Raw genomic sequence first — 24,595 nt, 5'->3', positions numbered from 1 at the left:
CAACTTAAATTTCAGCGTAGGTTCCAAGGAGGGAAAATTCCCGCGCAGCCGTGCTATGTACAATGGTTTTGGTGCTACTATAAACAAGTTTCATTCAGACAACAGAAATAAGGTTTTTACGTTGTGGGATCCTCAAACCATGACCTATATAAGTTCTCCGAAATTGTACGTTTTGGGGTAGAAGGAGTTGCATTTGGGGGCACATCCAGAATTGCCAATAATATCTAATTTAATCATACAACACAAGTCAAAAACTGTTGTATGATAAATTGCAACCTAGTATCACACAACAGGTATAACCATGATGTTGTACAATGTAGTACATATTTGGACACAAATTTGTGTCAAGCTAGGCGGGAAATCTCCCACCCTTTTTTTTAATCTTTCACACAACAGAATACTCTTGCCAGCGTTGTGGAATCACCTTCTCCATAAAAACATCAAAATTTTTATGGCCTTATACAACGTATGGTTCTTAGTCATGTTGTGTGATTGACTTTTCATCATCACACAACAAATTTTTTTTTTTCGTTGTGTAAAAAGTGTTGTATATTGAGGTTATTGGCCTAGTGTGAAAAATGTCATAAGTGTGAAGACAGTTTAACAAGTGTTAATAAAGGCCGCCCTCAACCTTAAGGGACCTGAACTAGGTACTAATAAGGGGTTTAGGCCAATATTAACAAAAGAGACTTCACCCATTCCATTCAATTTACAACTTACAATTAAAACTTGTATTCAACAATATAAAAAAAAAAAACAACCTAGTAAGTTTACACTAAGTTTCAAACAATGTATATACAACAATTATAAACAAAAACAAGTGATTTTTCAATCCCCGGCAACGGCGCCAAAAATTGACATGCTATGAGTAGCACGCAATTTAACCCTACAAAATGTAGTTGTTAGTATAGAATAAGTAGGGATCGTTCTAGCCAGGGATTGAGGGTACACATGTAATTGCAAAAACAAATAAAGAATTTATAAAAATAAAATATTATTTACAAAAATAAAATAAAGAAAAGAAATATATATACAAATTAACGTAAAGATGGGGATTTTAGAATTATAAAATCAAAAGTTAAAATAAATAGAATAAAGAAAACGTAAAAACATATATACAAGGGTGGAATGCAATGAACAAAGATCAAAACCACAATCATATGCATGAAATCCAATTACAATTCCTATAGTTGATTTTCTATGTCATGAGAAATAAGTTGACCATGTGAAACGTTAATAAGCAAACGATTTCCCATATTTTACTTTCCTTGAATATTTAATCTAAGTGAAAGCACCTAAATTAAACCTATTGAACATGAAATCATAGTCTAGAAAGCTAGCTAATCAAGAACACATTCAACGCATGAAGAACAAAGAAATGATGTCAACCAAAGTGCACAACCTAGTATGAAAAAGTTCATCTATTTGCAATCCTCCTTAATTGATTTTGACTTTTGTCCAAAGCCTTCACTATTTAAATCTAGCTCCAATTACATGCATATATCCTAAGTTGGCCACCAAAGAACATAAACATACAATAGTTTTCTGTAATCCAAAATCAATCAAGCAATCTCACATAAGCAACGTAAAAATCAACATATAAAAATCACAACTTTATTTCAAAACATAAAAATGGGCTTTAAACTTTGCCCTTAACGTCATGTTAACTATAATTCATAGTTCTACAAAATCAAAATAAAGAAGACAAGAGAAAGGATATAATACACCGTGAAAGATGAATGATAAATCCTTGAGACGAATAACTCGAAGATCCTTGAAAGCAAGCAATCTTCTAGGGACGATACAAGGGTGGATGGCGGCTAGGAAATTGATGTATTGCATGGCTTCTCTTTCTCCTTGCTTGAAAATGCATAACTAGAAGACTAGAGAATGAAAAAGAAATGAAACTAAGAACTAGGAAATGGAAAAGGAAAATGGAGAGGAAATGGAGAGACAAAGAAGATGAAATGGATGAAGGAATGTGTTTGAGAGTGAGAGGAGAAGATGTTTATATAGGGAAGAAAAAGAAGAGTGAAATGATGAGTGAAAGAAAAATAATGAAAGTGGAGTATGGAAGTGATTTGTAAAATATGGAAAAGATGGAGTAATGATAAAATGAAAGCAAAGCATGAAGGTGCAGAAAGGAAGTGATGATGATCTATTAAAGAGATTGGAGTAGAAAAATATATCCAAGAAAAAAGAGAAAATCATCTAGCTTTCTTCATGTGGGTAGGAAACATGAACATGATGAATGTTGAGCTGGTTTTAGGTCAGTTTCTGCCCCTTTATTCCTTCAATTATTTCTCCATCAAGACTTCCTAATGGGCCTCCGATTTCTTCATATCAAATGTTCCTCTATGAGTGTAGATCATCCTGGTCAAATTTCAGAGTTAAATTCCATGTGGTTGGGCCGGAAACGCTGCTGGACTCCTTAGAGGTCCAGTTTTCCAGTTTTGCTTATGCAGAAAATTGGACTGATTGTTTGAAGGCTTTCCACTCAAAATTAGCTCTGGTACTCTTCATAAGAAATGATCCTTGGGATGTCTAGAATGGATCTGGAGAGTTTCAGCTCATTTGAAGTTCATTTTGTCAGGCGGCCGCTCCTTCTTCCTTAGTTGGCTTGGTTTCTTCTAGCCGGAGTAGGAAAATGTCTAGCACACTTTCTCTTCTCCATTATTTCCCTAGTCATTTCTGAACTTTGAGACTCCATTTAGCTCTTAAAGTATCATCACGAATACAATGTACCTATAAATCACCTAATAAGTTAAATTGATCAAGTTAAAGGACTTAGCGAAATATAATGTTTTAATATTATAAATGTTGCATTTTATGCTCCTATCATTAACTGGCGGGGGAGACAAAGACGATATCAACTTGGTAAGCAACCGATTGCATGACAAGGGAGAAGAGACTCCACAAAAATCAATTACAAGCTTCTTCGCAGCTTGGATAGTCGCGGCAGGAGAGATTGAAGTGCCTCTGTAGATAAAAAGCACATCTGGATTTTTAGATTGCCCATATAAGAATCTGATCATAGTAAGAATCTTCCGTTTTTCCAAAGAAGATGAATAATCTTGAGAATGTAGAAAATTTGGAACCCAAATATCAATAGTTGTGATGCTTGCTATATTTGTAGAAATAGATAAAGGGGACCCAAACCAGACACACTCCACCCACGGACACAAAAGTAAGACATGTTCAATTGTTTCAGCCTCTTGATTGCAAATAGGACATAAAGCCAACTTGTTCAACTTCCTTCTGTGCAAATTCTGAAATGTAGGGGCATTATTCATAATAATTCTCCACAAGAAATTTATAATCTTTGGAAGTGTTTTAATACTCCAAATTGCTTTCCAACATGCAGTATCCACTTGATGAGAAGTGTGAGTAGAAACTGGGGTAGCTCTAATCTTTTGACCATGATGCCAATGATAGCCACTTCTAACAGTATACGACCCATTCCTAACCCAAGGCCACACCAACCGATCCCCCTGTAGGCAAGACCCAATAGGTAATCCTAGAATTAGTTGGGCAATATTGGGTTGAATACATGGCAAAATGCCATCTAATCTCCAAGAGGAAGATTCCCAATCAATCAAAGACCCAACCTTACTAGGAATACAACTAGGAACTGGGGAAATTGGGATAATAGACCCATGATGGGGATTAGGCACCCAAGTGCTCTCCTAAATCTGAATAGAGTCACCATTACAAACTTGCCATTTAGAACCCCTCACAATTATGTCTCTAGCTTTAATTAAACTCGACCAAGCCCAGGAAGCTCTGTAACCTTTAACAGCACCGAATAAATCACTATTAGGAAAATAGCGAGCTTTAAGAGCCTTCACCCATAGATCATTTGGGTTATTGATAATTCTCCAGCATTGCTTAGCAAATAGAGCCAGGTTAAAGGACTCAAGATCCCTAAATCCCATTCCACCATCCGACTTAGGGAGACCAAGCATAGACCACTTTTTCCGGTGAATCTTGTTGCCTTGATCACTATGACCCCACCAAATATTGGTAAGAATTGAATTGATCTAGTTACACAAGGTTTTAGGAAACTTGAAGCATGTCATTGGGTAAGAAGGAATTGCATAGCCATAGATTTAATAAGAACCTCCCTCCCAGCCATAGAAAGTGAACTAAGTTTCTAGTTCTCCACTTTCCTCTGAATTCTCTCTTTAATGAAGACAAGAGCCTTTTTCTTTGATTTATCCCAAATTGTAGGGAGGCCAAGATAATTCTCGGGATTGTCAACTGAAGGAATATTAAAAAGATTGCTAATTGGATCAACCACCTCAGACGGGGTGTTCGGAGAGAAAAATAAACTGGACTTTGAGTAGTTTATCGATTGCGCCCAGAAGCTTCACAATAAGACTTGAAAACCTTGTCAAGAACTTTACAACAGTAGCTCTAATGAAAAAGAGAGAATCGTCTGCAAAGAAAAGGTGAGATAAGACCGGGCAACTTCTACTCAATTTAATACCAAGTAACCTTTCAGAATAGATTGAGTGACTAACATTGAGAGAAAGCACCTCACTTACTAACAGAAAAAGGTAAGGTGACAATGGGTCACCTTGCCTCAACCCTCTCTTAGGTTTGAGGAAACCGCCAGCCTTCCCATTGAGCACAACTGAGAAACTCACCGTAGTTACACAACTCATCACTAAACTAATCCAACCCCGATCAAAGCCGAAACAGTGTAATACCGCTTCAAGAAAATCCCATTCAACTCAATCCTAAGCCTTATTCATATCAAGTTTCATCCCCAATTCATGCTTGCCTTCTTCTCGTTTGAGCTTCAAGTAGTGGAAACATTCATGAGCCAACAGAATGTTATCTTGAATTTGACGTTCAGGAATAAAGGCATTTTGATTGTGAGTGATGATATCGGGTAGAAGCACTTTCAGCCTATTTGCAAGTAGCTTAGAGAGGATCTTGTAGGAGTTGTTATAAAGACTAATAGGCCAAAAAAGGGAAGCACTCTCCGGATTTGGAATTTTTGGGATTAGAGCAAAGGTTTTGACGAAAGAGTCAAAATGACTCTTTTTTTCGGTTGAAGATGCCAAATTTGGGGTGGGGGAGCTAAAATGACTTTGGCTATATGGGCCGAAGATTTCCTTTTAGCTTTGATTTGCTTTCATTGTATTATCCCCCCGAAAGAAATCCTAAAGAAAGCTAACTAGAAAGGCTTCCATCAAGTTTGGGATGAAGGAGATTCAAAGATAATTAGAGACAATATTAATGGTAGTTATAACACTCGGAGGTAGAACAATTGAAAACTATCATTCATGATATTCACAATTTTAAGAAATATTTATAATAATTTTTGTACAATTATAATTTTTTTTTGTTTGAAAGGGTACAATTATAATTTAAGAGAAGTAAATTTTCCCTTATTCGTGTTAACAAATAATTTAACAAATTTTAGCCTGTTGTAAATATTATATATATGTGGCTGTCCACTGTAAATACTCATTAGTTACATCCTTATGATGTGAACTCTACCCCAATATAAATAGGTCTAATGAGAATGAAACACACACTTCTACCTCCTCCCATATTTTGTTTCTCTCTTCTATCTCTCTCTTATTCTCTAGTTTATAACACGTTATCAGCACGCATTTGCTCTTATTTTTTTTCTTCTTCTTTGAACACCATGATGATCCGCAAGCCTTCTAGTATGAGTTTTTTTTTCTCTCCTAGATGAACATCAATTTTTTTATGCGATCATATAATTTACATATATTTGTATGTATCTATAATGTAATTGTTGAAATTTATATTTCATATACCACATTGAGAACTACGTGTTCCAATAGTCAAGACTCGAGTCCGCTGACCGAGTAGTCTTAGAAACTATGGTTCTATAACATCACACGAATGTTTTTCTCGTGTTTTCCTTATGGGATCCATTGTTCATATTTATGAACATTTCAAAACCTCTGTTTCGTATATGAATTTTCTATCATTGTTCATAGAACATATAGTTCTAATACTTATGGATCCCGATATATCTCATCTTTTCTCTTTGTAGAAAGATTACGCATCTGACAAAGTTGGACTTTGATCCTCTTGAAATTTCTGGCAATAACTATTTGAGCTGGGTTCTAGATGCCGAAATTCACCTTATGGCTCACAACCTTGGAGATGCTGTCAAAATTGACAATAAGTCATGAGTGCAAAATTGCGCTAAGGTTATGATTTTCTTGCGTCATCATCTTGACAAGAGCTCAAAAGATGAGTACCTTACGGTGAAAAATCCGCTTGAGCTTTGGCAAGCATTGGCTGATCGATTTGCTCACCAGAAAACCATTGTTCTACCTAGAGCACGATATGAATGGACGCATTTACTCCTTCAGAACTTCCACTATGTCACTGATTTTCAATTCTACTATGCATCAGATTACCTCCCAACTAAAATTATGTGGAGAATCTGTCAGTGAAGATAACAAGCTCAACGTCTCTGATTTTTTTGTAGACAATGGAATACATGTTGATGACAAGATCAGCGCCAATGTTCTTGACATCGGTTCATTTTAAGCCCATGTCAAGGCGTGTTTTTGTCTCTATTTATTTATTTGGTCATTTTAAGCCTATATTTTGGCACCAATTAAACGAAATTACATTTCATTATTTTTATTCTGTTTAGTCACATTTATTACGTTTAAGTTACCTTTATTACATTTCTTACATAACTAATTTAGTCATAATATTTGTTGAAAATATGATGATAATGTGAATGTTACCATTTCTATTATCATTATTTGGTAGTTATTATTATTAATAACTCATTTCATTACCATTTTTATTACTGATATATATGGCAGTTATTGTTATTAATAACTCATTTTATTACTATTATTTTGGTAATTATCATGGTTATTTATTTGATGTGATCATAATGGCCTGACATATTATTAATGCATATGATTATTTTATCATAATGTGCATTGTATGATTAACTTTTATTTTCTTCCCTAAAACAAATCATATTTGTACATTGATATTTGCTATCTGCCATGATTACATCTCTCAGCTTTAATTATACTTATAGTATATGTTTTTGAGCGATGTACACATTGAGTGTTGCGTTAATTATCTATAGTATTAGCAACATATTTATATATTACAAATACGTTTGTCACTTTGTCACACATATAGTTGAAATACTAAATATACATTTACATGTGGTTGTGAATTTTGTAATCACAAGAGGTCAAAATCTCTATTTTTCTTGATTCAATTACATGAGGACTTAAAATTCCTCCACTGATTGTTATACAATCAAATAGATCGAAACCTCTTGTTTCTTGCTCTCTAATTATGTGACGATTTTTTTCGATTCCCTTTATGAGTACATGTGAACCTTTGTTCATCCCACTTTTAGAACAAGTTTCTAATTGTGAAGACTCGAGCCCAATGCTTTGAGTACAGTATGAAATTTGATGAGGCTATAATCCTCCATTGTATTATTATTGGAGTATATGCTTATACCCATATGGAACACTGTCCTATACTCGAAATTTGAGTATATCATTTTGACATTTGTTTTTAGCGTCAAAGAATAAAATGAACCACATGTTCATCAATAAATTGAATGTTCATGATAAACATAATGACAAACATACTTGTCTTGCATGCATATAATGCAACTATGGACATGATCCATTGCAATTGTTGATAATTTTTCACAATTGATGCTTTCAAAAGCTAAGGTAACAATCATCTCAAGAGCTGCAGATCTTGATTGATGGCCGGCTCCAACTAAGCTCGTATTATGTTACCTATGTGGAATATCATTGCATATATTAATTTGGTGATGAAATTTTCACCTAAATTAAGTTGTATTAATCAACTATAGGTATACTACTGTATATTGTATCATGAACTAAAATTTTCATTGAGCCAAATAATTTTATTTTGGCGTGACTAATGTGTCATTTCTATGTCATGTCGACTCATCTACATACATGCTCTACATTGTTGTATAATACAACAACAGTTGCAAACCTTCCTAACAAGGAAGTTATAATTTATCGCATATTTGCAAGTTGTCACTTTAATAAGACAATCCTCCCGCCATTAGGGGGAACAATATCGTTTATGAAAAAAAGACATGAATTGGTGTGTGATATCTATCCACCATGTCTCATTTTAATTTTGAGAAAAAATCTCAATTCATTATCTTTTTTACCTAAAATTTGTTTTGGGCTCAACACCCTCCAATGGATATCATAGATCCAATATTTTTTATTGCACATTTTACAAATGATCAAACTAGATAGTCTTCCTGCGGTTAGGGGGAGGAAACACTATTGTAACGACATGAATTTATGTGGAATATATCCACCAAGTCCAATGTCTCAAGCTCCCTATAAGGGAAGATTATACAAGCCCTATAATGCTCTTCATGAGGTTATACAAAGATTCACATTCTTGAATTAATTTGTCCTTGAGAGACAACAAATGATAAAAAAGGCACGGGTACCTGATATGAATAAGCTTTTTATAGCTAATGCATGCCTATATTTTGAATGTGCATGTGATAGATATCTAATTGATGATTATTGATGATATCTCATCTGTAGTAGCTACTAAAAATCATCAAGGGCTGTATACTACCACGTTTCATTGTGTCGGCAAACTATAATATTGGCCAAATTGGAAAGAGGCAATTCCAATGAAATAGAATATTGTAAACGTGATGATATACTTGGACTTTATCAACCCTAAAAATTACAAGAGGGTGTACTAAAGTGAACTAAAATCACTATGACACAAGTCTCTTTATAGAGACATGGGACTATAATTCTTCTCCAAGCGACAACTTTTCTATAAGTACAATGTTACATATAGGTGTCATATTGACGAGAGGCTTATAGTATGTTGTCTTGGTTAATATGAAGATCTTATAGGCAAAATTGCTAAAGGTAAATCCCAAATCCTATGTGTCATTATAAGCATATTGCTTAAACAAATCCTTAATGGATTCATATTGCCAAAGGCAAGTCCATGAATGAATGAAAGAGCTTAAAGCTCGCTCATGGAATCATGAAGTCTAAAGTTCATATATACTCATTCATTTTACGGTCAAAGTGACTTATTGCCTCAATGAGTACTATGACAAGACTAAGAAATCGAATTCGAATCATGCTCACAATGTTGCAACATATTCTAACTTCTGCGAGGTTATGAATTTATCTAGAGCTCATATTGAGCATATATGAAATTATCAATTACACTAATTGATATTTATGGCTAAGTATGCCATACTTGAATTTCAATGCTCGGAATATTGTATAAAGGTAAATGTGTCAATTGTTGTTCCTTTATATTGTTATTCTTTGCTGATATCTTTATCTATAATTTGAGCATATGAAATTGGTTCTACTTGAGGTAAGATTTATTATCATAGTTTTATTGGTACTACCATAACCTTTGCAAGAATTGCAATTCATGATGAGTCCCTTTTTATGCAAAGCACACATAGTTTCACCTATGTGATCGGCACACCATATCCAATATACATGGTGCATATATTTTGTTACATACGTGATTGAAGCTTGCAACAATCAGGGGGAGATTCTCATCAAGGGGAGCATTCAAAAATTATGCTGCCTAGGATATATGCGCGTTGCACTCTCTTTCTCTTTCGACCAGGGTTGTTTTTATCCCATTGGATTTTTTGTTACCTGGCAAAAGTTTTTGACAAGGCAACATTAAGCGCGTCCAACACCATATCATTTAGTGGTGGACATCCAAGGGGGAGTGTTGTAAATATTATATATATATATATGTGTGTGTGTGTGTGTGTGGCTGTCCACTGTAAATACTCATTAGTTACGTCCTTATGATGTAAACTCTACCCCTATATAAATGAGTCTAATGAGAATGAAACACAAACTTCTACCTCCTCCCATATTCTGTTTCTCTCTTCTATCTCTCTCTTATTCTCTAGTTTATAACATGGCCGAGCAATAATTGAATCTAGATGTTGGAAATCTGACATTCTGCTTAATATATTATAACCGATCAATTTTGATTAATTTGACTCTAGTTGTGAAAAAAAAATTTAGTTTAGTTTATTTTTCTTTATTTTTAATATCTAATTTATCTTTTAAAAACACAACAATGATTACAAGGTATTAAGGGGTGGTTTTAGAGTACAAAAAATCAAGTAAAAAATAGGTGAGAGCGATCTCCGGTAGAGTGCGGTGGCCTTGGTCAGCCTAGCTTTGACGGCGGATTTTCACGCCGTGCTCAGTGTCAACACTCGAGATCGACGGGGATCCTTGCGAGGGTGAGTTTGGCTAACATCCTTTTACAAGGTGGAACTGTGTGTGAAGGAAATCGCGATCGGTGGTTCGATTGACGCAGACGGAGGCCGGCGTTTTGATTCACAGAGTAGCAGTGACGGTCACTCGGGGGTAGTCGGCATCGTTGTAGGTTGAGGTCGAGGAATAGCAGATCCAGCTAGGGGTCATCATGGGCCGGGCTAGGGCCGGCCCTACCCTAAATTTTAGGGCTTAGGGTAGGGCCGGGCTGAGGCTTAAATATACTAACCCTTACCCGCCCGAAAAGCCCGAGTCACTAGGGCCAAAAGGGCCGGGTCGGGCCTGCCTTCCAAATAGGGCCGAAATGGGCTTAAAAGGGCTTTAATTTGTTTAACAAAAAGAAATACATTCTTCTTTAATTTTTCCTTAAAATGTGGCTCCATGGTCATATATGCAATATAAGACTCATTGTTTTTTGTTGATCATATTTTATATATATATATATATATATATATATATATATATATATATATATATATATATATATATATATATTGAAATTAACTTATAAGTTATAAAATTTATAAATATTAGTTAATGTGGTTATATTTAATTAACTATCTCTCTAAAACTCTAAATTAATTTTTATTTAACAAAGGAAACAAGAATTAAAGAAAATAGAGATGAGGAAATCAATTACCAAAAAAGAGATAAGTTGTATGCTATAGAAAAAAAAGAAATTTATTTTTAAAATAGAAAAAATAGAAAATTATTAGGGCTTAAACGGGTAGGGCCTAGAGGGCCGGGCCGGGCTTGGCCCTAACGGGCTCAAACGGGTAGGGCCGAAGGGCCGAGCCGGGTTTCAATTGCATGACCCTTACCCTACCCTATTTGAGAAAGGGTCGGGCCGGCCTGCCCTAATGCAAGGGCCGGGTAGGGCTTCGGCCCTATGGGTCGGGCGGGCTTTGGGCGGGCTTAGGGCCGAAGGGCCAAATGATGACCCCTAGATCCAGCATACCAGATCGGAGCCAGCGGAAGGAATTGACGCACTAAGGTGAGAGCAAATCGTAGTTGAGAGCAGATCGTTCTTCGATCGGGTTTTCTTGCCGGCAAGGCGGAAGGAATCGAGGGCAGATCGGTAGTCTTCTGCCGGACGACTTGGCCAGGGTGCTCCAGCGCCTAATGAAAGGGTGGAACGGTCGGCCGCCGGATGGCCTGGTAGCAACAGAGGCTGGTCGGAGGTAGAGGTTTAGGTTCTCTTTCCCTTTTGATCGGGTTTGGGCTTGGGTCGTTGGGCCTGGGCTCAAACTTGGTCTGAGGGGTGCTTGGGCCTTCTGGCCTAGTCTTGAGCTCAAGCTTGGGCTGGTTGAGTTTGCTACAATGGCTTTGGACAAGAAGAGCAAGACCAACCTGTTGCCGAGGTTGTTGGCTCCTGAAGAGGTTGAGGATGGTGTTGGCTCCAATTAACCCTAAGGGGGAAGAGCTAGCATTTTCTTCAGCCTTATGAAGTTGGAGTAACCTTTATGAGTTGTTCTAAGATGTTTCTAGTTGTTATTTGTACCACAATAGCTTGCTAGCAGATTAGACTAGATGAATGATTTTTTCTTAGAATAGCGAGGTTGTTCGACGAGCGTCCCTTTAGACTTTAATGAGTTTAGTATTGACTTAAATAGGTTTATCCGGTGAGACCGGATATTCTTATGTAAGTGCAAGTTAGATTCTGACATGTTTTTATGGTTTTGATGACTAATAATATCAAATCTTATTAAAAAAAATGATTACAAGGTATTAAGGTAACAGTGGTGTCTGTGACAAAAAAATAAAAAAATAAACGTACAAGTTCACTTGGGTTGGCCAAGATAGAGTTGGACCCAACCCAAATGACTAGTGATGAAAAGTGAGGGAAGCGCTTTAGAATAGTCTGCGGTCGCCACTAAGCGAACTGAAACACTTGAAAAATGTCGGACGCGCTCAGCAGTCGGCGGCAGCAACAGCTAGTTCTCTCCGAGTCTCTTGATTTAGACTGTGTCATTGTCGACATCCTCTCACGGCTACCGGCCAAATCTCTGCTGCGATTCCGGTGTGTATGCAAAGCATGGCGGGCCTTGATCTCCGATCCTTATTTCATCAGAAAACACCTCAGCTGCATCAACACCAAAATCAGCACCAGCTACTCTCTCCTTATCAAAGATGATATTTTCCGATCCGCAGAGTACGAAGCAATATTGAAGTGTTTGAGCCGTGGTGGTCCTCTTCCGAGCAGAAGGCTTGATTTTCCGGTACTTGATCCATCGTTTGATATTGCTACTATTGGAATCGTTGGTAGTTGCAATGGCTTGATATGTCTAGTACGTGATATTGTTGCTAGAGAATCCTTTACCTTTATGTTATGGAATCCTTGTACTGGAGAATCCCAGGTGCTACCACAACCTCCCCTTCATTCCTCCCAACAATATTTTTTGGGGTTCGGTTATGATTCAACCACTGATGATTACAAAGTAATACTGGGAAGCTATAGATCTGGTCATGAATTTGTTGTTGTCTTTACCCTAAAATCGGGTTCATGGAGGAAGCTTGAAAGGCTCAACAGGTATTTCGAGGTGCATTGGGGAGGGTGTTTAGTTAACGAAGCTCTGCATTGGGTATTGGACGAACTGGAAGACGGTAGGTTAATTGCTTCAAAAATGGTGTCATTTGATCTAGCAGAGGAAAAATTTCATGAGATTCCATTCCCCTTTCCTCCCAATCCGGTAGACAGGCGTGAATTGATTGCCAGAGTTGGAATTCTTAATAATTGCCTAACTCTGTACTTTCAAACCATGGGTCACAGAGTTGGGTGCAATTTTAAGATGTGGGTGCTGAAGGACAATGGAGTCAAGGAATCTTGGACTGAAGTCATAAACATCCCTTCAGAGGTTATGGGTCAAGGTAAAGAGTATACATGCATCTCATGCATTTCTGATAATGGCGAGATTTTGATGCAGCCGGAAGTTGTAGGCCCCTTGGCATTATATAATCCGAGGGAAAAGACATATGGGATTGTCATGGACTATTATGATTACATGCACGAAACTGCTACATATATAGAAACTTTTGTTTCACCATTAACCGGTATAACTAGTGCAAGCTCGTGAGACGGTGAGACCAACCCAGCGAGTCACCTTAACTGCACTCCTTCTGTTTGAGATGCTGAAGTTGTATGTTGTGTCTATGTTTTGCTCCTTCTGTAGGAGATGCTGTAGTGAAACATAGACACAGGTGCTGAAGTTGTATGCTGTGTCAACTTATTTTTGGAATTTACTTTTATATGATACAAGTTTATAGCTATTTTACAAGATAGCCTCCAAGTGCCTATTATCATTGCATTTTTTTGTTCTGTGACTAGATGATGTGCTTATCCTTCTCTCCCGATAAAGCTATCACCTCTCCTTAAACTATGTCAATTTATGTAATTTGCCCCTATTTCTACCCTGGTGTTTGTGAAGCTACTCTGGCTACAAGGGAGAAAAACTGTAGCAGTTTTAGAACTTTGGCATCAATCTGTTCGATTATGGGGTGAGAATTGGCTGCCTTCACTTCCTTCTAAGTGTCTCCCTGCTCGGCTCCCACCTTCTTCTGCTTTTGTGGCAGACTTCATTGATCGGGATGCTCTCACTTGGAATTTACAATCTGTTCATCCTCCTCTTCATCCTGTGGAACAAGCAGCAATTTTGGCTGTTCCTTTACTGCATCCTGCCCCTCCTGATTGTTTGGTTTGGCCTGCTGAGAAACATGGTGAGTATACAGTTTGTTCTGGATACCACCTATGTCGTTTGACTTCTTCTCCGGTGGTTCATACCCATCCCTATACTTCACATTTTATTAATACTACTATCTGGAATTTTATTTGGTCTATCAATTGCTTTCCAAAAATCAAGCACTTTCTATGGAGGGCTATGCCAGGATCTATTGCAACTAAGGATGCATTATTTCATAGACACATTAGTCGTTCTCCTCTTTGTCCTCTATGCAATTTGGAGAATGAAACCATTGAGCATGTGCTTTTCACTTGTCCTTGGACTCGTTGTGTTTGGTTTGCTCACCCTCTTGGCTATCGTTTTCCATTGGAATCTATCACTTCACTTGCACGTTGGCTTCAATGGTTAAAGTCTTATTTTGTGGATGGGTCTGGTGACAAATCTTTGCTTCACACTCATGTTGCTTTTATTCTTTGGCATATATGGAAAGAACGATGTGTTTGTGTTTTCAATCATACTCCTCCTACTCCGGATTTGGTGGCTTGTAAATCTTTTGATGCTGCTCTTGAATATATTCAACGTCCATTGCCCAGGTGTGTTCGTCTCGTTACACAACCCCTCACTTCTCCATCTTTTTGGACTCCACCACCTCTTGGTACTTTTAAAGTTAACACTGATGCAGCTTGGCATTCAGATTCCCTCTCTTGTGGTATTGCTGTTTTGATTAGAAACTCTTCTGGGGAGCTTGTTGCTGGTTCTAACCAATCTCTCCATGCTTTCTCCGCCGTAGCTGCAGAGGCTTTGGCTGTGTTGGCAGGCCTTACATTGGTTGTTTCTTTAAACTTGTCTCCTATCATCTTGGCATCTGATTCTCTACATGTCATCTCAGCTCTTACTACTGAAAATTTTACTATGGATTGGACGGTGGCTCCCTTGATCTGGAAAATTCGCTCTCTTGCCACTTCCCATTCACATGTTAGCTGGAGTTGGTCCAGCAGACAAGCCAATCTTGCAGCTGATTATATTGCTGCTCTGGCTTCCAGGAGGATGTGTCCATCGGATTGGGTTTCCAATCCTCCTTCCTCCTTTTTAAATTTATTGTTGTCTGATGCTTCTCAGGCTTCTCACATCTCTTCTCAGAACTCTGTTCCTTTTGGTTTTGATGTGGGATAGCTTTTTCTTTGTAATCCTTTCTTTGTTCCTTTAATATAATTGTTTCCCGTAAAAAAAAAAAAAAAATTCACCTAGTATAGAGGGCCCTGTTGGTTCTGCCTTCTTGAATAATGATCTGTAGTGTCTGATTGCTCACATATGACGAACCCCTTGTGCCCCTGTGTCTTCTAATTCAATTATCTGTGGAGTATGCCAAATTCCGCCAGAACTGACATGTTGTAGAGTGAGTCATCACTCTGATTGAAATCATTACTGTTGGGATTGAATCTAACTTGTGTTGTAGAGTTACTAATACCGTGTTATGCTTTGCTATACTTTGCCTACTCCTTTCATATATCCATTTTCTGCATTTTGTTTTTGCAAACCTTGTTCTGTTTACACACTTTGAAACACACTATAAAGCTACCAAAGAAGCAAATAGATATTCATTGTAATCCCTAATATCTGGTTCAGCTGCAGGAATTTGGTGTGTTTGAAATGCTAGAGTTCACGAATTGCTATAACGTTGATTCAGCTATCTTGTGTTTGCAAGTGAATAGTGTTGTTGAATATAAGGATTTCTACTTTAGAATAGTTCATGCATCCTTAATCTGTCTTTTAATTTTGATGATGGTTAGAGTTGGAATATAAATGCTCACAGTAATGTTGGAAGTTTGATCATGGTTACTTTTTTTTTTTTTTTTTGAGAATGATTGATCATGGTTACTTGAACCCATTCTATTCTTGAAATGTTGGAAGCAGCAACAACTGGTTCTCTCCGTCCATCCATTTATGTTGGTGCAAGTCTCCCCATTGGGAAATGCTTTAGGCTTCTCAGCTGTTGCCACAAACCAACCCTTAACATGTCGGACGCTCTCTGCACTCGGCAGCAGCAACAACTGGTTCTCTCCGATTCCGGACACAGCTCCGAGTCTCTTGATGTCGACGCCGTCATGGTCGAGATCCTCTCATGGCTCTGGCCAAATCTTTACTCTGATTCCGGTGCGTATGCAAACCATGGCGGGCCTTGATCTCCGATCCTTATTTCATCAGAAAACATCTCAGCCGCATCAACACCAAAATCAGTAGTAGCTACTCTCTCCTTTTTAAGGATATCTCCAGTTTCCGATCCATAGACTGTGAAGCATTATTCAAGTGTTGAAGCCATGATGATGGTCCTGTTCCGAGCAGAGTGCTTGATTTTCCGGTACATGATCCGCTGTTTGAATTTGAGTTTATTGAGATAATTGGTTATTGCAATGGCTTGATATGTCTACTAATTGATTTGAATAATTTAGTCTTTATGTTATGGAATCCTTGCACTAGAGAATCCAAGGTGTTACCGAAACCTCCTACTGAGCACTTCCTAAAGTTTTATGGATTCGATTATGATTCCACAACCGATGATTACAAGTTAATAGTGGGATTTTCTGCTTCCACTGCCAGTGAATATGTTGCTTTTGCTTTTACACTAAAAACGGGTTCATGGAGGAAGCTTCAGAGCCTGAACCAGAATTTTAGGGTGCTTTGGCACGGCTGTTTAGTAAACGAAACTCTACATTGGGTATTAAATGAACGGGATGAGTTTCGTAGGGTGATTGCTTCCAAGTTAGTGTCATTTGACTTAGCCGAGGAGAAATTTCATGAGATTGCATTCCCATATTCTCCTAATTCTTTTGACAGATGTAATTTGGTTGCAAGAGTTGGAAATATTAGAAATTCTTTAATCTTACACTATAGACCCATCTCAACCAGATCTGGGTTAGATTTTAGAATGTGGGTGATGAAGGAATATGGAGTCGAGAAATCCTGGAATGAAGTCATGAAAATATCCCTTCAGAGGTTCTGCCTCGAGATCATTGTAGGTGCGAGAGGCCTTTATGCATTTCTGATGATGGTGCAACTTTGATTGATGTGTTTGATGTTTATGACGGTAGCTACTTCTTGACATTATACAATCTGAAGGAAAAGACGGCGGCTACTTATGTAGAAACTTTAGTTTCCCCATTAACAGGCAGTGGCGTGTGAAACAAACATTATGAGATGCTGGAGAGGTTTTTGGGATGACACTGATATAATAAGTAATCAGAAGTTCAGAACTGATTATGTACACCAACATGCTGAAATCAATCTCATTCCTGATTTCTATTGAATATAATGGGGATTTATTTTATTTTATTTTATTTTTATGAATTTTTCAAACCTTCCTGGAGTTCTGTAAGATATTTTGATTCAGTTGGTATGAATAATTGTTGTATCTCCATTTTGTCTTCCCTCCACCAGTTTGTTTCAATGAAGATATGTGTCAGATTTCTTTGAGCTCGAGTTTTTTGTTGTTGTGATTTTAGTAGCATTAGCTTGAAAGGAGAGAGATACTAGCATGCATAACTGACTGGCTATATGATTAAGTGGAATGCTAGGTAAGTCCTGTTCATGGACTCTTAATTGTCACATATGTTGGTAGGCAAGTAGGTTGTTACTATGGAAGTACAACAACAAAGAAACACATAGAAGCTAACGCTGGAGAGGACTAAACGAGCGCATGCAGGAGGTCCATCCAACAATAATACATGAAGTATAGAGGAAGACGGGCATGCAACCCAGTGCTCTGTAACTGTAAGGTTACAGACGCTGTGCAATCCGCAGCTTGGTTAGCCTTTCTGGAGGAAGAGTGTGAGCATCTGCAATCCCCATCTCAAGTGCCAACTCTTTAGCCATCAGGGGAGAGGCGGCATGACTTATGCAGAGGTATTTGTCTTTCAGAAGACCACATTGAAGTGTGTCCTGGTCTCAGGCAGCATCAATCTTGATCTTCAAGGAAGCTGTAGCTGGTGCCTGGTGGAATGGGAGACTTTGTCATTTTAATTGCCTAGGTTGTTGATATTGCATATTGTAAAAAGGACCCGGGATGCACATTCTAAATTTCTCAAAGAATAAAGCCAATTCTCTCTTCTAAAACTCCTACTCCTTTATGAACAGTAGACTGGCTTATGAATAGTGCGATGACCCTTTTACCCTTACATATTTGCCCTATTTTACCTTTCTTTTATAGCTTTTTTCCCCCTTTTACACACGTTACAACCTCTTTCCACGTGTAGAGTTTAGCTGCGTTGAATATATGAACCAGCCTCCACCGCTTCCCTCCTTCACCCGCACTGCAGAGCGATTTCTTTAAACACTATCCTGTTAATCGACTGCTGAAAGTTCATCCGAAATGGCCTTTATACTCCTCTTTATGGTGTTAACTCCCTTCCTCTGGCTGTGCGTTTTTGGTGTTTGGGGCTTTAATTTGGGATTGGGTATCTAGGATTTTGTTCTTTGGTGGTTTGCAAATTTGGTTATTGGGTTTTGATATTGATAGTTTCTGCTCTGAGATTTTCTATAGATTACAGAAAGGTTGGAACTGGGTTTCTTTGTTTGTATGCATTCCCGTATTGTTCTTTGTTTTCCCTAAATGCATGCAATGATAGCGAAATCTGAAATAGGCACTCCAAGGCCTTTGAAAATAAAGAAATGCATAAAATGAGAAATTAACTTCAAACATTTTGTGTTAATCTTTACATCATTTCATGTCTGCTTGCTCGAATCAAGGGATTTAGATTGGCTTTCTATGAGTTTAGTCTACATCTATGGACCATTGAACTTCAATCCTGTTTAACAGTGGTTCTTCCACCGGTTGAAAGATGCTTGCCCAATTCCAGTTCCAAACTCAGGAATACAATTAAAACAACTCGGTCATGTTATGGTAAAATGATGGCAAAATCTTTGAATATTCTTTTCAGTAATAGCTGCAACGTTATTAGAGCTTCGTTTGGTCATTTGTTTTCCAAGCAACAACATTTAATAAGGTTCTTGGTAATGGAAAGGTCATCTAGGAAGACTTCAACTGTCTGTCAATTGTTTAATATATACATGTTATCAGATTGACCGAATGGGCCGAAAGGATACAGCCGTGGAAGAAGAAGTTAGATATCAGTTTAGTAGTGTCATTTTGCACTACAAGGAGTCATTCATATACAAGACAATGCATAAGGTAATTCATGAAATTCTTCTCTTTAGGTAGTTGCTAATTTTTAGTGCATTATGTAGTTGATACTTATGAATCTTGGAATACTTGATAGTACTTTATTATTCATTTTTGTGCAGAGTTTCACCCTTAACATTTGAACTCAAGGCTACTTTGAAATTGGCAAGGTTCCTTTGCAGGTAAACTTTCTTCATGAACAGAATATGATTTGAGAATGACCTGATAAACTTCTTTTTTGTGATTACTGTTAAATGAAATGACAAGTATCCATACGGTTACTTAAAGCAAAAGAGATGTGCATTACATGTATCTCTCATTTTTAGCTGGATATTGTCCTGGCTATAAGTTATTATTTCATTTCTTTTCTCAGGTGGAACTAGCAAGGCCTTTAGATTTGGAAAGTAGTTTCTCAATCTTTTTGGGCTTTGCTGTTAGCTTTAGTATTCATTTCTCCACAGATGTTCGCAGTCTATTGTTCATCAATGACAGACCATTATGTTTTTACAATGGCTTCAATGAAATGAGAATGGAAGTGTTTTTGCAAATCCCTACAAGGGTGAAAAGAACATGAGCACCCTCATGTATCGGCCATTTACTAGCTGAGCAATCAATAGCGAGGTTAGATACTTTGATTTTAATTCAAAAAGTATTCTTCATGCGATATTCTGGGGCAACTGACCTGGGCATTGACTGGAGCCTGCGTTGTTGTTCAGAACACTTTCAGTAGTAGTATAAAAATGCAGGTGGCCTATCCAAATATTTACCTATGTCATGACGAATGTTAGAACTGTTGTATATGCTAACTTTTGATATGTGATGTGAAACTCAGTTACCTACTGAATATATCGATTGGTTGGTTTTTGTGGTTTGATTTGTGAAGCCTTTTCACGTCTTCAGGTACCTTAGAATGGTGCTGTAATCGATTTTCCGAGTTTCAAGCTTTGTGCATGTGTAAGTTTTTGTTTGGCTTTTATTTTAATATAATTACTCTTAAAGTTCATTGCGGTAATAGTGGGTGACTTTGTAATCTGTGTCCTATACCACAAAGTTCACAGACATTTTCTAATGGAAGCATTGTTTCCATTCAGTATATAATTTGTTAAATTTTTTATCATGAGTCACTAAAATGAATTGGTTAGACTAAATTGGTCAGTTTGTCTTAATTACAATTATGTACTGAACAAATGTTTATGTGTTTTTTTAACATCACTTGATCGAGTTTGAGTTTTATTGAATTTGTCTTCTTCATTTTCAGGCACTGGTGGTATAAGCATTCACAGTGAGGAAGAGGAAAGGTGTAAATGACAATCTACGATTCACTTCAGTTTTTTATACTGCTGACCATTTACTATAATGTTCTTTAGTATGTTCTTTGGTCTAAAACTTATATCACTTCAACAATGGTCCTGAGATTCAGATTTTCTTAGCTTTCAAATATTCCTCTCCTTCAATTCTGATTCATGTCAGTATCATATCTACTTCGTTTCTGCAATTACTTCCCCACATCCCTGAATTTGATCCATGTCTTAATGCAGCTTCAGAGTCACTCTTCTCATTGAAGATGAGACTGATCAAGCACATGCAGTCTTAATGGGCAAAGAAGCAGAAGAAATCTGTGGAATCTCATGCGAGGACTTGATTATCAAGAAAAACTGCAAAAACCAAAGGATCATACCACAAGAAATTCTTCAATTAGAAGGACAGATCAAGCTGCTGAAATTGAAACCAGGAACAAAAAGAGATTTCCTTATAAAGGGGATATACGAAGATGTTCACAAGTTCACACCAACCCAAGATATCGAACCAACAACTTCCACGCCAAATAAGAAAATATTTGAGAAGAAGAGGAAGGAATTGTTCAAAGCAAAACCAAGCAAGAATCCAAAAAGGCAAGTCTTAAAATCATCGCTCCAAATTTCCTTTCCACTTATTTTCTACATTTTATATTAATCTTTTATACATAACCTTCATGTGCTCTGTATATCTCAGTGACAACTTTGAACCATCAGATCAGACCAGCGCAAATACATCGGCTCAATCCGACACAGAAGACCTTATCTAGCCACTTCTGCTTTGCAATCTTCTACTTTGTCTTTTTGCGATAAGGACCAATCTGTATGGTTTTTTGTAATGCTAACGGTCCTTGAAAAACAATGTCATGCTGTGTACATATAAGCACTGGTTGTCAGGACCACTCTATGTTTTTTGTAATGCTAATGGTCCCCTGAGAAACAATCAACCAAGACAGCAGACATTCTGTACATCAACTACTGATCAATGTACATAAAAGCTTTTTGGCTGCTCTTCTTTGTTTTCTCATTCCAATTTTTTTTTTTTTTTTTTTTTTTTTGCAACAATCCGCCAATTAGTATTGCCACTAAAAGACCTGCAGCATCGCGCGGGCCTTTTTAACTAGTTGCAACGAATAGGTCATCACTACTCGGTGCTGTTGCACATTCTCTAACCACCAATCAATAGAGCTTACCAAAGTAATCCACGCTTCAAACATTTCAAACTTTAGTAATTGTAATTTTATAATGACCTTTTTCATCATTTCCCTTTTTATAAGGGGCCAATGATAAAAGAGGTTAATTTGAAGTGCCTTATTATAATCCAGGACACACAAATGTCCCTATGATAATTAAGGTCACTTATTTACAACCTGCCACTCAAATTAAGCATAATTACCAAAACTGCCACTGGCAGCTCTCTCTCTCTCTCTCTCCTTGACCGCGACCACCTCCTAGAGACCTTCCTTGACTTCTCTGACTCGCCGCCCTTCGCCATCAATCTCTCCTTTGAACGGATCCTCGACTCCCGCGATTCCGTCGCCGATTAGACCAAGCTCTTTGATCGCGCCCTGCAGTTGGGATCAGTGCTCCTTAAGGCCGGTAAGCGCTCGGCGAGACGACAAGACTCCAAGCACAACTCCATTGCTTGGGCTCTCCCTCTACCTCTCGACCTCACCATCAAGGTAAGTGTAGGTTTTACAGTTGAAGAAAAAATGAACTGTAATTGTGCCCGGAAAATGGTTTGATCGTGTTTGTTTTTGCGCATTCCGACGATTGGTTCGATTCTTTCGTTTTCAAGTTTCACTTTGCTGTTTTCAGTAGCAAACTTGCACAATCAAGTTTCCGATCACTAATTTTCATGTTAATAGAGATGATCATATGGATCATTTCGAAAGAGTTAGTTTTTTTTTTTTTCGTTTTGAAGGGATGAAGTTGCATTTTAGTTTTTGTTTACTTTGGTGTTAATTTGTTAGGGTTTTTTGGCATTTCAGTTGCGATGCACAAATCGATTTTCAGTCTCTGTGAATTTCTGATCACTAATTACTATCATAGTATCATATGTTAGGAGTTAAGTTTTGTAGGACTGCGATGAGGAAATTGGCAACAGTTTTGTGAATTTGGAGTCTGAATACTATAGTGTTTGCTGTGAATGTTAGACCTGGAACCTGCTTTGCATTGCTATATTCAATTTCAATTATATTCATTTGAATCATCAATTATGTGTGTAGCTTTACTGGATCCTCAAATACTTGAATAAGTACTTTAGTAATTGAATATCATCGGAAGATAAGAGGGATAATATATGTACATAATATATATATATATATATATATTTTCGCTTGGAGTGTCTCACCTGATCCATGACATCAGTTTCTTTTGGGTTATGGCCAAATACTATTTCTATGCAGTAAAGTGTTTTTCCGTCTGAGTTAAATTGGCTTGCTTGAATTGGATCTTTAGGATTGAAGGAAGACCTCGAGTTATTAAATATACCTGTTCTGTTAATTATAACAAATCCTTCAATGTAGTCAATTGAATTTGCAGATGATATGAGAAGCTCTTGGTGTTTTGAAAATAATGAGAAGTCTGATTTTTAGTGTCATTGGTTTAATAAGGTTTTTGATTAGTTGTCATGGTTTTCCAATGTCTGAATTGTTTAGCTGCTGATGTGTTGTTGTGGAGGAATAAAAACATATCAGCTAGTGTTTTAACTGTTGCAACTTTTGTTTGGGTGCTCTTTGAATGGCTCAGTTATCATTTCTTGACTCTTGTGGGTTTTGCTTTGGTTCTTGGTATGCTTGCTCAATTTCTTTGGTCAAATTTGAGACCTATGTGCTAATTGTAGAACTATGTGTCAAATTTGTTGTTACTGGCCAGGTTACTGGCCATGTCCAATGTCAATCACATGTCACTTGCTAAGTCATTGACCAAGTCACTGTTATATCCATGTCATTGACCATGTCACTGGTCAAGTCATATTGCACTGAACAAGTCATTGGTCAAGTCATATTTCATGTCACTGGCATATTTTGAAATTTTTTAATCATTGTTATAACCAAGTCACTGGTCGGTTAACTGTTAACCTCAAGTAATTAGTCATGTCATAGTCATGAACATGTTACTGACCATATAACTGATCATGTAACTGTCAAAGTTACTGATGATTTTCTCATTTTCACAAGAAGTAATCTTATAAGTATACAACACTTTAAAATGTCACTTTATTGTTATACTGTTCAAATTCATTTACTATAATTTTTTCATGGCCAACAGATTGGATTGTAGAATTTTTGTGATGTACTACATGGAGAAACTTTCGAAAGAGGAGGGGATTCAGAAGACACTCAGTAAGAAGTATATTTTGCAATATAGAGCTCATATAATCAAGACATTTGCGAAACATAGGCAGATTTAATTGGATCTCTACAGATTTAGAGTTTTAGAAATTTGTTTAGGGCTTAGGATGCAAGTCACTGGCCAATTGTAAACTCTAGCTTACTAAATCAATTAGCTTTTTATATCTTTTTATGGTATCACTGACCAAGTCACTGTCAAGTAACTGACCAATTCACTGTTATACACATGTCATTGGCCAGCCCAGGTCCTTAGTTTGTAAGGTTATTGGCCAGGTCACTGTTAACCTTAAGGCACTGGTTATGTCATTGGCCAAGTTACTGGTCAGGTTACAGTTTGTAAGGTTATACACACGTCACTGACCAAGTCACTGTCAAGTAACTGACCAAGTCACTGTCACGTAACTGACCAAGTTACTGTCAAGTAACTGACCAATTCACTGTTATACACAGGTCATTGGCTAGGCCAGGTCTTTAGTTTGTAAGGCTATTGGCCAGGTCACTGTTAACCTAAAGGCACTGGTTATGTCATTGGCCAAGTTACTGGTCAGGTTACAGTTTGTAAGGTTATACATACGTCACTGTCACATAACTGACCAAGTCACTGTCAAGTAACTGACCAAGTCACTGCCAAGTAACTGACCAAATCACTGTCAAGTAACTGACCAAGTCACTATTATACACATGTCATTGGCTAGGCCAGGTTCTTAGTTTGTAAGGTTATTGGCCAAGTCACTGTTAACCTCAAGGCACT

At 37.4% G+C, this 24,595-nt stretch overlaps 3 protein-coding genes and 1 pseudogene across 5 annotated transcripts; all 4 read left to right on the top strand.

The window, feature by feature from the left end:
* Positions 1-12,150: 12,150 nt before the first annotated feature.
* Positions 12,151-13,586, top strand: LOC133725826 (F-box/kelch-repeat protein At3g06240-like). The gene has a single exon (XM_062153204.1). It carries the CDS (start codon positions 12,239-12,241, stop codon positions 13,412-13,414), a length of 1,176 nt encoding a protein of 391 aa, XP_062009188.1. The 5' UTR covers positions 12,151-12,238; the 3' UTR covers positions 13,415-13,586.
* Positions 13,587-14,215: 629 nt separating this feature from the next.
* Positions 14,216-15,190, top strand: LOC133731966 (uncharacterized). The gene has a single exon (XM_062159420.1). The coding sequence runs from the start codon at positions 14,216-14,218 to the stop codon at positions 15,188-15,190; it is 975 nt and encodes a 324-aa protein (XP_062015404.1).
* A 515-nt stretch (positions 15,191-15,705) lies between these two features.
* Positions 15,706-17,377, top strand: LOC133731956 (putative F-box protein At3g16210; annotated as a pseudogene).
* Positions 17,378-18,245: 868 nt separating this feature from the next.
* Positions 18,246-21,499, top strand: LOC133725825 (uncharacterized). Of its 3 annotated transcripts, none has more exons than XR_009854578.1 (7): positions 18,246-18,914; positions 19,092-19,202; positions 19,316-19,375; positions 19,567-19,814; positions 20,094-20,147; positions 20,452-20,491; positions 20,732-21,179. XR_009854578.1 is itself a non-coding variant. In XM_062153203.1 (7 exons), exons 4-7 carry the CDS (start codon positions 20,144-20,146, stop codon positions 21,256-21,258), a joined length of 471 nt encoding a protein of 156 aa, XP_062009187.1. In that variant the 5' UTR covers positions 18,251-19,202; positions 19,316-19,375; positions 19,567-19,814; positions 20,077-20,143; the 3' UTR covers positions 21,259-21,499. The 3 variants fall into 3 exon arrangements, 2 of the variants coding, with proteins under 2 accessions (XP_062009187.1, XP_062009186.1); XM_062153203.1 differs by adding an exon at positions 21,186-21,499 and having other exon boundaries at positions 18,251-19,202; positions 20,077-20,147; positions 20,732-21,085; XM_062153202.1 differs by adding an exon at positions 21,186-21,499 and having other exon boundaries at positions 18,252-19,202; positions 20,732-21,085.
* The last annotated feature ends 3,096 nt before the right edge of the window (positions 21,500-24,595 follow it).

This window comes from Rosa rugosa, chromosome 1 (genome assembly GCF_958449725.1).
Source record: "Rosa rugosa chromosome 1, drRosRugo1.1, whole genome shotgun sequence".
Lineage (NCBI taxonomy): Eukaryota > Viridiplantae > Streptophyta > Magnoliopsida > Rosales > Rosaceae > Rosa > Rosa rugosa.
Note: the sequence above shows the minus strand (reverse complement) of the source record. Positions and strands in the feature narration are given on the sequence as shown.

Bases quoted from the DNA above. Each gene is read 5' to 3' on its own strand.
- LOC133725826 (XM_062153204.1), top strand. From the start codon at position 12,239: ATGTCGGACGCGCTCAGCAGTCGGCGGCAGCAACAGCTAGTTCTCTCC.
- LOC133725825 (XM_062153203.1), top strand. The intron at 20,492-20,731 runs GTGTAAATGACA...GTCTTAATGCAG, and splicing joins CACAGTGAGGAAGAGGAAAG to CTTCAGAGTCACTCTTCTCA. The intron at 21,086-21,185 runs GCAAGTCTTAAA...TGTATATCTCAG, and splicing joins CCAAGCAAGAATCCAAAAAG to TGACAACTTTGAACCATCAG.
- LOC133731966 (XM_062159420.1), top strand. From the start codon at position 14,216: ATGCCAGGATCTATTGCAACTAAGGATGCATTATTTCATAGACACATT.